The sequence below is a fragment of the Xenopus laevis genome, chromosome 4L (assembly GCF_017654675.1).
Source record: "Xenopus laevis strain J_2021 chromosome 4L, Xenopus_laevis_v10.1, whole genome shotgun sequence".
NCBI classification, from domain to species: Eukaryota; Metazoa; Chordata; class Amphibia; order Anura; family Pipidae; genus Xenopus; species Xenopus laevis.
In genome coordinates this window covers 91,470,820-91,485,876 of record NC_054377.1, presented here as the reverse complement: position 1 = coordinate 91,485,876, position 15,057 = coordinate 91,470,820, and the positions used below count along the sequence as shown (strand labels likewise).

At 37.4% G+C, this 15,057-nt stretch overlaps 1 protein-coding gene across 6 annotated transcripts in view; it reads left to right on the top strand.

The window, feature by feature from the left end:
* eps15.L (epidermal growth factor receptor pathway substrate 15 L homeolog) overlaps positions 1-15,057 on the top strand; it is a 61,168-nt gene that overhangs the window by 20,487 nt on the left and 25,624 nt on the right. For all 6 annotated transcript variants that reach the window (XM_018258418.2, XM_018258417.2, XM_018258416.2 and 3 more), the window contains exons 12-14: positions 5,490-5,575; positions 12,568-12,640; positions 14,243-14,404. In XM_018258418.2, the coding sequence (XP_018113907.1) occupies positions 5,490-5,575; positions 12,568-12,640; positions 14,243-14,404 (321 nt within the window). The remainder of the gene's footprint in view (positions 1-5,489; positions 5,576-12,567; positions 12,641-14,242; positions 14,405-15,057) is intronic.

Here is a 15,057-nt window from a genome sequence, read left to right as displayed (position 1 = left end):
ACTTTTAAATAATGAAAGTACTATTTTTTTAATAAGTAAAGAGAATATTCTTACTGCCATCAAACGCGAGAGTAAAGCCACCGAACTCCAATTTTGTGACAATGTCACACAGGCCAAGGCCATGCACACTTTGACCCCCTCAGGTCCCAACTATGACCATCTGAAACTGTGTGAAAGAGAGCTAAGTAACTATTTACATGTCAAAGCTAAGTGTAAACTATTCTTTACAAAACAAAAGTACTTAGAGAATGGAGAACATACTGGTACACTGTTGGCACATATGGCCAAAGCTCAAACTACATCCCCAGTGATAACCCAGATCAGAGCTGAAACTGGGATTATCCTAACAGATCCCTTACAAATAAATGAATGCTTTTTTTTTCATTTCTATCAGAAATTGTATTCCACCACTTCCCCCTTTTCCCTGATGCTCAAATCTACCAGAATAAGATTAATATGCCTAAATTCCCATGTGAACATAGAGATATTCTAAACTCTACAATAACACTGGAGGAAATTAAGATAACTATCTCCACACTCCCCAATCTTAAGGCCCCTGGTCTAGGTGGGCTCCCCCTGAAATTTATAAACGGCATACAGTCTACTTGGCTTCTAAGTTATTAACGCTATATAAAGATGCAAAGTTACAGGGCTCTCTGTCACCCTCCATGAAGCGTAAATAGTGCTTTTCTCCAAGCCCGGGAAGGACAGGTTAGACTGTAGCTCCTACCGCCCTATATCTCTGCTCACAACAGATGTTAAAATTCTAGCCAAAATATTGGCAACCAGGCTCTCCTCTGTAATACTGCATATCATACATCTGGACCAAACTGGTTTTATCCCAGGGAAATCCACTGCTCTAAACATACGCAGAGTCTATGAGGTTATATATGCCCAATATGAACAAGCAGAAGACGGGACCTTGGTTGCACTAGATGCGGCCAAGGCCTTCAACGCTGTTGAGCGGCCCTTTCTTTGGGCAGTTCTGGAGTGGATAGGTTGTGGAGCAGAATTTATAGCCTGGGTGCAACTGCTATATTCCCTTTCCCAGATCAGAGTGATAACAAATAGCTGGATGTCTAGACCCTTCTCACTGTACAGAGGAACAAGGCAAGGGTGCCCACTGTCACCCTTGCTATATGCCCTTGCTATTGAACCCCTAGCAGCTAAAATATGACAAGATATACTTATTGAAGGGCTCTCACTTGCTAACTGTAATGATGAAGTAGGTCTGTATGCTGTCAATATGATACTATTTTTAAGAGACACTGACAAATCCCTAGACCAGGCACTTATGATAATTGAGGAAACGGGCCAATATTCAGGCCTCCGCATAAATTGGGCAAAATCTAATGTTTTTTACATTAAAGAAAGTAGAGAAAATAGACTTCCCTTGAGATACCCGCTAATCATAACTAAAAACTTGGGCATTTGTATTACCAGAGACTCACTAGGTTACCTGCATGAAAATTTATATCCTTTATTGAAGTACACAAGAGAGAAAACACTGGCATGGGGGAAGCTACCGCTTACAGTTGCTGGTAGAATTAACCTGGTAAAAATGGTACTCCTCCCTAAAATAATATATACGGTAATGCACTCCCCGATATTCTTGGCACAACAGTTCTTCAGAACCCTTACATCCCATGTACTTACGCTTTTGTGGAAAGGCTCTAGACCAAAACTTAAATTAGCTCTCCTACAAAACTCAACTGCTAATGGAGGGTTAGCACTTCCCCATTTTATCTATATTATATCTCTTCACAATTAATGCAACTTTCACACTGGTTCCACTTACAACGCCAAGACAGCGCTAGGAGAATGGGATATATAGGCCCATACCCACTAGGTATTGAGTGTACCTATTACTTAAAGGATATCGGGTGTATCCCACCCAAAACCTAACAACACACTTATGGTACAAGCTCTACGTGTTTGGGACAAGGCAGACAAATTAGTACCCTTGCCAGCAGGGATAATCGAACATTATACACCACTATGGGAAAATAATACTTTGCCTGAATGTTGTAAGATGCAGGAGACCACGCTCTGGAAGGAGAAAGGTATATGGTGCCTAGGACAAGTTCTAGACAATGGCAGTATTAAGTCCTTTGAACAACTTAAACTAGAATACAACCTCCCCAATAATTTCTTCTTTAGATATCTACAGCTACACAATACCCTCAAGGGCACCCCATCCTTGAAACTAAAGTATATATTTGCTATACCCAAGCTGGATACTCTAAGCGCTTGATATCCAAATTATATGGTATCCAATACATGACATATTGGGATCCACAGTCCCCCTGCACCCTAAAGTCTGCTTCTGGCAATTATAGAAGATCTATATCATAGCATTTACCTGAGAACAGCAATGGCAGGATTACTATACTGTGCAAGGAAACACATAACCAGCAAGTGGCTGTCACCTCAGTGCCCAACACTAGGTGGCTGGATTACTCTAGCAAACCAGGCACTCCCATACAGAGCAGTAACCTACAAAAACAGAGGGTGTCCTGATAAATATGTACGGATATGGAACCCTTGGTTAGAAAGCCCCCAAATTATAATATGCCCAGGTTGAATGATTTCAAGATATAAAACAATCAACATGTGCATCTCTGTGCGAGAGTGGTGCCCTGCATCTAGTTTTGGATATTATAAAGTATAAGATGTTAATGTGTCTGTCCAACTTAAAATGGAAAATGGTGTACTTTAATCACTTACAACTTGTATGAGAATATGTAAACAAAGAAGTTATGTTTCAGAAAAGATGTCCATGAACCAATGAATGTCTATGCCATCTCAGTGTTAAACCTTGTAAATAAGTGTTTGAAACAAAAAAGAATATTCTGAATATGTGTGCTCCAGTTGATAATGTTTTAATATAGATAGATTTCAGGCACTGCGGGGCAGATTTATCAAAATCTCGAAAAAAAATTAATTTTATTTTTTATGGTCAAAATGTCAAATAAGACTAGGGAGCTATTCAAATTAGATTTGTTTTTTTTTGTTTTTTTTAAATTAGAGTTTTATCATACTCTGGCCCCTTAAGAATTGGAATTCGACTATTCGTCACCTAAAACCTGCCGAATTGCTATTTAAGTCAATGGGAGAGGTCCAGGGATCATTTTGGAGTTGTTTGCAGCCTTCCTGACAAGCTTTTTTTTCAGGGAAAAAACTAGAGTTTTTCAAATTCGAATCAAATTCGATTCTAGTTTTCGGGTCGATTCCATTCCTCCAGGTTTGAAAAATTTGATTTTTTAAATAAATTTTGATTGGTCGAATTTCGAATTTATAGGAGTTTGGGGAGTTTTTAAAAACTCACATGAATTCGAAATTCGACCTTTGATAAATGTGCCTCTGCATGTTTATAAATTCTAAAGCAGCATGCCTTCCACAGAGGCCTCTGTTTTTTGCACAGCAATCCATGGTTGGCCATTGAACTTTCTTCAATTATTCATAATATGCAGTATGATACACCCCATGTGGGGCAGTGACATGTTTTTTTTTTTTGCAGCTTTATTACCCCAGAAAATACATTGCCATTAGGGATACTAAGATTTGTCTCTGCTAAACAGCTTTGTCAATCAAAAATGCCGTTGTATGCATTTGTGAGCTATTATTCTATTTGAGTGTTTGTTTGTCACTATTTCTTACGACAAGGTAATTTAATTTCTGGCGTCTTGTAACCACAATAAAAACACGCGTCATTGCCCTAAATGGTGAATCTGTTGCATCTGTCTGCTGCTGCTTTTTATGCTTATATGTTGCTTGGTTACTTTGCTGCTGGAAAGAGTTTGACAAAATGGGGGAATGATTCAATTTCTTGTTATATTGCAGCACTAACAGAGACTGTTGGTTTGCCTTTCCGCTCTGTTCTAGCTTGCTGGACTGTTTCTTTTCCACCTGCTTCAGTCTTCTTTCAGGCTCGCTCTAATATTCCTAACTTTCATCTCTCTGGTTCTGGCTTGGCAAGGTTAGAGTTTTTATTATGACTTCTGGGTTAAAGTGTTTATATCCTAAAATCCTTTAATTGCTGCTTTGAATTTCACTCTGAAACAACCCTGCATTGCATTAAGCTCAATCTAACAACTGAAAGATTGCTAGCTAATAAAATGTCTTCCTCCAAGGCTTTAAATGAAGGAACACTGAAAACTGAAGTTTATACTACACTGGCTATGCATTTATACACTTATTTAAATAGAACTGGAACAAGCAAAATCTCCATGAGCAATAATTGTCAATATTTTGTTTGCTTACTACTGTGTTATTTTACAGCGTTTGGAGGGGATAGGGTTAGCATTAGTAGGGATGCATCAAATCCAGGATTTGGTTTGGAATTCGGCCAGGATTCAGCCTTTTTCAGCAGGATTCGGCCGAATCCTGATTCGCAAATACAAATTAGGGTCTGGAAGGGAAATCATATTACCTAGTTAAAAAAATGGCAGTAAATTTTTTCCCCGCTGTCTCCTTTCCTATAACTAATTTGCATCTGCAGATTCGGGTTCGGTTCAGTATTCGGCTAAATCTTTCATCGAATTTGGGGATTCAGCCGAAACTTAAATAGTGGATTCTGTGGATCTCCTAAACATTACTGACTTATTTTAAATAGCTGATTATGTACACCCCTCTGTGATTTGTACTAATTTTTACATTTACAATAATATAACACCCCTGTCATTATGGAACTACTGCTGCCCAAATAATTGTGCATGTTTTTTGTGCATTATTTTTGTTGAAAGTGAATGTTATTGTTTATAATTCCCCTTTTAAATTAGAAAATATAAGTACTAGGGATGCACCGAATCCAGGATTCGGTTTGGGATTTGGTCTTTTTCAGCAGGATTCGGCCGAATCCTTCTGCCTGGCCGAACCAAATCCTAATTTGCATATGCAAATTAGGGGCGGGAGGGGAATTGCGTGACTTTTTGTCACAAAACAAGGAAGTAAAAAATGTTTTCCCCCTTCCCACCCCAAAATAGGATCCAGTTTGGTATTCGGCCAAATCTTTCACAAAGGATTCGGGGGTTCGGCCGAATCCAAAAAAGTGGATTTGGTGCATCCCTAATCAGTACTGTATCGGGAGTGAGCTAATTTGGTTAGAGGGTATAGGTGTTCGACAAAGCTTGCACCAATAGTGGCTTAGTTTGCTTGTTGCTTATAAATGCAGAAATATAATTTAGTTTGTAAGCAGGCTAACTGAATGGATTTCAAGTGTATTCAGATAGGATTTTTTTTTGTCTCCACGCTAAATTGAATATGACTTGCTAGCCACAGATATCTTTAATGATATTGAGAAGCTAGCTGTTCATTGAAGCTAATGTGCAAACATTGTTTCATAGTGCAGGGTTTTAGATCATATGTGTTTGCCTTTTGCTGAACTACAGTAAGTTAACTTGAGACTCATCGCTGGTTTTCTGTCTAGGAATTGACCAGACCAGATGCAGTGTGGGCATTAGGAAATTCACTTCACATTTCTCTTACAGATTCCTTCTGCTTCTAGCCCTGTTGCTGATTTCTCTGCCATCAAAGAATTGGATTCTGTAAATAATGAGATTGTGGAATTGCAGAGGTGAGCATAATCTAACCCCCCCCCCCCCTGTTCAATTGTTTTCAGACTGTTCACCAGAAATAGACTTTTTTCAATCACTTTCCATTTTTTATTTTTAACCATTTTTTCACAATATAAGTTTAAAGTTTAATGTTGCTGTCTCTGTTTGAGTTTGGCAGCTCAGTAATTCAGGCACAGGCTCTAAACTGTTACATTTTTGCAACATTTAGTTGATATATTTCTCAGAATCTCTGGAGTATTAGCACCTATTGAATCAATTCTAACAGCTGCCTTAAATTAAACTCAGGGATTCTGCTCAACAGGGACAAAGATAAGAAATGTATCAACTAAATGTTTAAATTTAGAACAATTTACATGGTCGGCAACCATCCCCCCGTCAGAGCTGCTTTAATTGCACTTCAATATTAGAAAAATCATCACACTTAGAAAATAGAAAGTAATTTCAAAAGGTAGTTATTTCTGGTGAACTATCTAAAAACAACTAGGTGTTTGAAGGTGAACAACCCCTTTAAGTGAAAGAAGGTATCTACATTATTTCTGTATTACAGGGCCCATGTTTTTTATTTTTTAATTTTATTTATGTCAATAATGATTATCACTGTGTATGGTGGAAGAAGGGTAAGGCTTTTAAACTGAAAAACACCATCCAAACATCATCATTTTGTGGGGGTGTTTTTCTGCAAACAGTACTAATGTATTATGAGGAACAAGGCTGTGTAGAAATTCAGAGGCTGTGGGCACACAGATTGAAGGCTCTTTTGCTTTCAGTCTGTGTATTTTTTGCAGGCTGAGAGAAACGAGTCTGGGTACTTCGACCATCGAATAAGCCAAGATTCGATTTGAATTGAAAAAACTTTGAATATTCGACTATTCGAAAATCAAAGTACCGTCTCTTTAAAAAACTACGCCACTTCGCCACCTTAAACCTGCAGAATTGCTATGTTAGCCTATGGGGACCTCCTAGAACCTATAGCCAGTATGTGGCTAAGTTTTTAGAAGTCGAAGGGTTTTTTTTGAAAATCGTTCAACCGATCGGTTTCTACGTTCGATCTAACTATTTGAATTAGATCGAAAACGGCCACTTCGAAATTCGACCCTTAGTAAATGTGCCCCATAGCATTTCATTCAAGTTAAGCAATTAAAAGTCAGTGCCACTAAATACTAGCAAAATGTATGTAAACTTTTGACACACAAAAAATTAGATGTGTTCAATAAAAGCTGAAATAAATTGGTCTCTAAGCTATTACTTTGGAATGACCTTCTATAGAAGTTAAATAAATAGCCTATTTGACGTAACACTGTAAATGTATGCTATATCATAAAATTGGTTGTATAAAATTGTTTTAACATCTTTAGCATAGTGTTAGGACTCAACTATACCTCTCATCTTTTTAATACTGTTCAGGGGTCTTAACTACAGAGGAAGCAGACCGCGGCTGCAGGGGGCCCAGGAGGTATAGGGGGCCACGTGAGGCCCTAATTAATGAATGATTTCTACATATATTGGCAAAGCAGGACAACCTCTGGATATGTTGGGGCCCTAAAATTAATTGGCTGTTGGGCCCATTAACATCTGGTTATGCCACTGATACAGTTGCAGTGATCATGCATTATTTGCGTTCTAGAAAAGGGACAATGTATTCACAATATATGAATTCAGATAAATATAATTGCTTTACATGGCTGGTTGAATTGTAGGAGTAGTGATGGGGGAATAAATTCGGCAGGCTCAAATTTGCGGGGAATTTCTGCATTTCGCCGCCAGTGAATAAATTTGCAGGCGAAAAATCGGCCACGTTGAAAAAATTTGGGCGCTCGACTTTAACGCATTTTGCCAAAATAGGTGCTCATATAGAAATTGGCGCAGGGGGTGAAATTGGCAAGCATCTAAATAATTTTGACGCCCTTTGACTTCCATTTTTCAGATAAACGTGACAAATTCATCCATCACTACTCCTCAGCAAGGTCTACTTGATATACAAATCTAGTCATGAATGCTTCTACTCACCACACTTGTCCACTTCCTTTCACTTTTCCTGCATGCTCTTATATACCTAAGTATACTGTGTCACTATGAAATAACCCAACCCGTTGTTTTTCAGCGCTACTTTTGTGTTCATCAGGGGCAATTATTTTATGTAAGGCCGTTAAATGAGTATTTTATGTAAGGAGCCTAAATGAAGACTAAACAAATACGTTTGGTGTGTGTGTGTGTATTCTTAGTGAAATCATTAGCAAAGTATTGGGCAATATTAGTTCATGCTGCAACCTCTAATTTAAAGGAACCAAGTTTTCTTCAAGAAGTCGGTCATCTGTATAATATGGTAGCAGGACATATATAATTTTTTGCTATAGGTAGCATACATGGAAAGTATGTGCAGTATGTCCCATCATCAAGAACCATTCATTTTTGGCATCCCAAAAGGCATTGCTGAGCTTTAATCTCTGGGGTATAAATGCTTAGTTACACTGTCTCCTGGGTGCCTTCCTGTGATCTCTATAACAACCACATAGATTTTCTGTGGGCTTCTTCTGCATTATAGAACCATATATTATTTTTAGTTTAGTGCTACTGCTGGCAAAGGGCAAACCTCGCTGTCTCCTTGATGTTTTTGATTAACATACATAATGTGGTGAAGCTTCCAGGTAGTAGGCTCTGGGAATATGTCAACAGGTTCTCCCCTAGAAAAATAAATGCTCTCACTGAAAATAATAAATGGGAATCTCAAACACTGGGCACTACTGCTAGCTCAGCTACCACACAGGCATACACTAACAGTGCTTAGTCTATAGAGGTTCTAGCTCTAAACTACATTGAAGCTCTTATCCAAATGATCTGGCAGTGCTGCTATATAGAGGTATAGGATCCCTTATGCAAAAACCCGATATCCAGAAAGCTCCGAATTACAGAATGGCTATCTCCCATAGACTCCATTTTATCCAAATAATCCAAATTTTTAAAATTTCCTTTTTCTCTGTAATAATAAAACAGTAGCTTGTACTTGATCCCAACTAAGATATAATTAATTCTTATTGGAAGCAAAACCACCCTATTGATGTTTAAATGAATTTCTAGTAGACTTAAGGCATGAAGACCCAAATTACGGAAATATCCTTTATCCGGAAAACCCCAGGTCCCGAGCATTCTGGATAACAGTTCCCATACCTGGACTTCTAATGGTCGTGCCAGCATACCTACATACATGTACAGCCAGAACACAATCTCAGCAGCACAGATTTGATGATGTGCACTCTGTTTGAATGGACAGGTGCCAGATAAGATTTAGTTAACTTTTAGTATGTTATAGAATGGCCAAGTGCATGGTTGCTAGGGTAGTTTGGACCCTGGTAATCAGATTGCTGAAATTGCAAGCTGTTGAATAAAGCTAAATAAGTCAAAAACCGTGAATAATGAAAAGTGAAAATCAAATACAAATTGCCTCAGAATATCATTATCTACATCATAATAAAAGTTAACACAAAGTGGACAACCCATTTAAGGTGCTATAAACACAGTATTGATTTTCACTAGTGTCTTTTAGATGCGCATTTTCAAGCAATATTCATTTTTCCACCATTGCACCCTAGGCACGTGCCTCTTCTGCCTACCCCTAGTTCCGGCCCTGGTCTCGCTTATCCCCCCCTATAGTTGTAAGCCCTTGCGGCCAAGCCCCTATATGCCATAGGGAGATAATGATCTCTGCATAAACAAACTCTACCCTTGCAACCTTTGTTAGGCTTTAAAATATGAAGCAGCTCATTGTACAGAGGGCTTATCTGTGGACTGATATTTTGTTTTGCTAACTTCTCTGCAGAAGCAGCAAGTGAGACTGAAAATGCTAAGGTGAAAGCATTTGCTGAATATAAAAGTTAAACCGCTTTAATTTTAGCACTATATATCAATACCTGTTTCTAAAGAATTGCTGTTAGCAGAAGAGAAGCTAGTTAAACAATGAACATCATGAAATTGCTTTTGAATAGATATGTAATAGAACGGTATCAAGTGACCAAAAAAATCTTGTAATTGCAGAAGTTTGCAAATAGTTCACCACCATACCATATATGTTTACTTTTTCTTTTTTTAATTGAATGGTGCTGTTACTTTAATGCTGATATGAATGAGAATATGGCACCTGGGAGGCAAGGTAGTGTTTCTAGTTCAGAACTATGGTAAACACCTTGTGTTGTGGTTGTTGCATACAGACGCTTACGCCTCATCTGTTAGATCGTGCCTTTGGGATTATAACCTTTTGAAGAAGATGGATTGCACTGTTCTTTTTTCATCTCTGCCTGTGCCCTGGTCTGTGTTCCCTATCTATTTCATTTGATTTTGGGGTAAAATGCCCCTCTTAAACATATATTCATTGTTGTCATGTTACGGATGGTGAGGGACTGCTTCAAGTTTCCACAGCAACGTTTTCCCAGTAATGATGGGTGAGTCAGTAGTTCATAGACGGCCTACTAGATGACTGCAATTTTTAAAGCTTTGCTGTTCATCAGGAAGGAGTGGTTCTACTCTTATTGCATTGATGGTTATCTGAGATTTATCTTGGGACTGCTAAAGAGGTGACCTTTATTGCACAAAGGGAGTGGCCACTGAATGAAATTTGCTGAAATCTGGCCCTAAAAATTGTAGTAAATCCAGCCATGTATATTTGGGTGGAAAAATCAGCATTTTGTTTTCCTTATCTGTCTGTGGATGGTCTACCTGTTTTAGTACATATTTATTTTTGTTAGTACAGGTATGGGACCTGTAATGTAGAATGCTTGGCATTTTCCAGATAACAGATCTTTCTGTAATTTGGATCTTCATGCCTTAAGGCTACTAGAAAATCATTTAAAAAAATAATAAAGGCTTGTTTTGCCTTTAATGCAGATTAATTATACCTTAGTTTGGACCAAGTAGAATGTACAGTTTTATTATTACAGAGAGAAAGGAAATAATTTTTAAAGATTTGATTTATTTGGATAAAATGGTGCCTATGGGAGATGGCCGTCCCATATTTCGGAGCTTTATGGATAACGTGTTTCCGGGTAATGGATTCCATACTTGCATATATTTCTTTACTGAACAGGAAACTAACATTTTCAAAAAACATTATTCAGTGTTTAAAAGGAATATGCTGTAGACTGTGGTCTTTATTTTTTTCGTATTGCTGAGCTATTTGTCTGTCTTTCTCCGGCCTGATATGTAAAATGCTAATTTCAGACTGCAATTGTATTATGTATGTTTACGTGCATAAGAGGGCTGTCTGGATATAAATAAAAGTAAAAATATTGATACCTAATACAATTCTAGCCTGAAATTAGCATTTGATATATCGGGCTGGAGAAACTTTTTATTTTTTAGTCTTCCATTCAGATAACTGCTTGGTTGCTAGGGTAAGTGAGACTAGCAACCAGATAACAATTTAAGGGTACTGGCACATGGGGATTCTTGTTGCCCACATTTAAATCTGTGTTACCACAGAAACAAACCTCCATAAAATACTTTTCCACCAGCAATAATTTAAATACACAGATAATATCTTGTAGGGCAACTTTTGGGGAGACTATGGCAGGTTTTTCACTCCAGATAAAGGTTTCTGTGTGAGACTGAAACGTCAAGCAATAAACCTTTCTTTTTTTGCATTTACATTTTTGTTTGGCAATTCCAAAGGATATATGGATTTAGGCAGCTTAGTTACTATCAAGCACACAGTACATTGTTATTATTACAAAGAAATGGAAATAATTTTTAAGAATTATTTGCATAAAATGGACTCTATGGGAGATGACCTTTCTATAATTCTGAGCTTTCTGGATTTTTATAAATGCTCATGTATCAGGTATTAGAAAGGTTACAAACAAAGCAATGGCGTTATAGTAGAAAAAAAAAAATATGGGTCTTGTTTTTAGTTAAATGATTATGCAGATTTTCAACATAAGCCCAGAAGCAGAAAATAACAGCCTGCCTATGAATATGATTGCTTACTAGAACACTGAAGGAGTAATGCAAACTGGACTTGTTTGTGTCAGTTTCATGCTTTCTCTTAAAATACATTTGTGTGTATTCACTTAATATATATAGGTATGGGACCTGTTATCCAGAATGCTCGGGACCTGAGGTTTTCCGGATAACAGATCTTCATACCTTGTCTACTAATAAAATTATGTAAACATTTAAAAAAAAACAATACGCTGGTTTTGCTTCCAATAACGATTAATTATATCTTAGTTTTGATCAAGTACAAGGTACTGTTTGATTATTACAGAGAAAAGGGAAATCATTTTTAAAAATTTGGATTGCATGGGTAAAATGGGGTCTATGGGAGACAGCCTTTCCCGTAATTCTGAGCTTTCTAGATAACGGTTTTTCATATAATGGATCCCATACCTGTAAATCTAGTATGTGTGTGCTGTAAATCAATATAAACCAAAAGATTAATGCCCTGCTTAGTTCTTGCATATGATTTTTATCCCCGTACTGGGTCACTGAAGGTCAATTCCTGCCAATATATTTTTGCTTTATGTGTTATTTAATTGTACTAAGCCATTAAAGATTGCTACGATGACCAGACATTTGTTTCCTCTTAGTTGATATAAGTAAATGAAAATCACTGTTATTTTGATAAATTGTCTTAACCTTTCATACGGGTTCTGCAGTTAAATGTACAGGCTGACAGCTTGTTTTACCACCCCTCCCATCTAAATTCCCAGCAGTTTGCATTAGCTGATTTCTCCTTAGCAACAGTGAGCTCACCAAAGACATTCTATTTCATTGATTTCTTTATCCCCTCCTCCTGCATTTCCTATTCTTCATGTCTTCTCTTCTACAATGAGGCACTGGTTTTAGTGTTTCCTGGGCCTGAATCCCTCTGGGCGTATGTACTTTGCAGTTTGGTGGTCTCCATTATGTATCTAAAGTGGGACTCGGGTTTAGGGGGATGGATCAGCATGCCAGCTGTTAGTGATGTCTTCAGATATTCTTGTATGGTGTGTTGGTCTTCTAGGGAAAAAACAAGCGTTGTGAAGGAACTGAGTGAGAAGGAGGATGCAGTTAAATCCAGAACGAGCGAGGTTCAGGTAAGCGAAAACTGTGCAAAATTTGTAATGGCTGCTTGATTAATACTGTTCAGAGAGGCCAATAGGAGACTAGGAGAGCCAGAAGGAAGAGGCTATTAATATAACTAAATACATTTGATAGAAAATAATTGAAAATGAAAGAATTTCTAAATTGTGTTTCTGCCATCATTTTTTTTTGTAAAAACACTGATTGCTGTGTTTCTAACAGGGACTTTCTTGGGTTAATCTAAAAATATAGTGGTATTACATTCCCTTCAAGCAAAGAGATGGTTAACCCTTATTCACTGTTAAGATTGGTGCTTATGGAAAAAAATCACCAATGATACTTTTTATTGTACTGTTTGTTCATAGTATTGATTTAAAAGTCACACCATCAAAACAGTCTTAATAATTTTTATTGACTTTCACTGTTTTGAATCAAGATATCATCTACTGTAAATAATGGAAACTGGCTAACACAGTGATTTCTGGTTAAATTGTCTTCTCTGCTTGCGTGAGCAGGTGCCATGAATATTTATATCATACTGTGCTTTATTCAAGTAGGAAACGGAGAGCTGTTAACCCTTTTCCCTCAGTTGTGTTGCCTGTTGAGCAATGAGCTTTTTATTTGGTACTATTTATTTATTCTTTTGAGAATTTACAGTGAAATTGTTAATGGGGAAAAAAAGATAAAACATTGTACTGATAATTACAATTTCAAGCAGTTTTTTCATGTGCTGTGCACATTGTAAACATTAGCAGTGTAATAAAAATATTACTTTGTGAAATGTAAATATGTGGGGGGGGTTTACATTTTTATTTACCTTTTACAACCTTAAATGTTTGTCTATAATATAATGTAACAGTCGTTCAGTGTGTGAAGAATAGAATATAATTAAGTAACAGCTATTTAAAACTTTTTGTGTTCTTGAAAGGAAATGGTTGCAGTCAGTTGTTGTCTCCATACCTACAGGCACACCCCCCCCCCCCTCCGTTAACACTACATACATGATCCTCATATTGAGAGGAAACCGTGAATTGCACAAACCATTCCCCCCTCTTTGGATGGCATTAAATCTCTCTCACCTTGTTACTTGATGAAGTGATTGATTCTAGGATTTGAGGGCCCATGGCTTTTCAGTGTGCACTGTCCTGCACCTGTCTATCAGCTTACAGTGGACAGAAGGACTGTCCTCAACAATTTTAGCAAATGGTGTGTGAGTATCAGGTCACTGGTGAGGTTACTTCCTGCCTTACACATAGGAGGGTTTCATGCCTTAACATGGTACAAAGCGAGGTAGGGGGTTGAGGGGTCCATGCTAACAAGAGGCAGGCCATTATGGTTTCTACTCGGTCTGAGGAATCCTGTTTGTCTGTGAATTGTTTAGTCTCCAGCCTAGCAACCAGATCGTAATTTGGCCTATTGAGACCAAATGGGATTTTTAAGCCTGTTGGTAAATAATAAACCAGTTATAGGTTAGACAGGCTGTTGTTTTGGCCCCATACATGGTCCTGTAAACTACCAACTTGGTGTGGAGAGGCCAAGTCAGTAGCTAAACGTGGACTGTGTATAGATGGCTTTAGTTTTGGACTTAATTTAGAAAGCATCTATATCTTCTACAGGACCTTCAAGATGAGGTGGAGCGTGAGACCATTAACCTGCAGAACTTAAAGTCTCAAAAGCAGGAAGTGCAAGACATTCTGACTGAACTGGATGAACAGAAAGCAAAATTGGAAAGTCAACTACATGAGCTGCGACTAAAGTGTACAGAAGAGACTCAGATGGTATGAGGCAGCAGATATTGCAGTCTATGTCAGAAAAAAATTACTATAGTGCTTACTTCTTCAAATGTATATTTGTAAATAACAGATAATTTATCTGTAGCCTAAACAGTTTAATTCCTTTTGCATTTCTTTGAAGCTAATATTTCTTCCCAAAGATCTCAATAAGTAGCTATTTCTTTGTGAAAATAGATGGGGGTTACATCAGCATACACAAACAAAATAATATAATTTTTACTAAATAGAAGAGTTTCCACACTAAGTTTGTTGGTAGAAAATGGGAATGTGCAGTGTTATGTAACTGTAAGTACGTCAAAAGGCAGCTCTAATTTGTATAGTAGACACTTCAGGGACATGCCTTAAGTATGTTTTGTCTGTCAATAAATGTAAAGTAGTAGGAAAATGTATCTATTTTAAGTATATTCAGCCAGGATAAAGGTGGGTCTGATCTAAAGAAGAAATTAATTATGTCATGATACACCTTTTTTTATTTGTGATTTAAAGGACTTTGAGCAGAGTTTCTCTGTAGCGATAAGATACTACATAAGGTGGGTTATTTATTAAAGATTGAGTTGTGTTTTTCCCAAAATTCCCAATTTGAGTTTTCCTAGAGCAGTTACACTAAAAACTCGAGTTTTTCAAGATTAAAAAAAAAA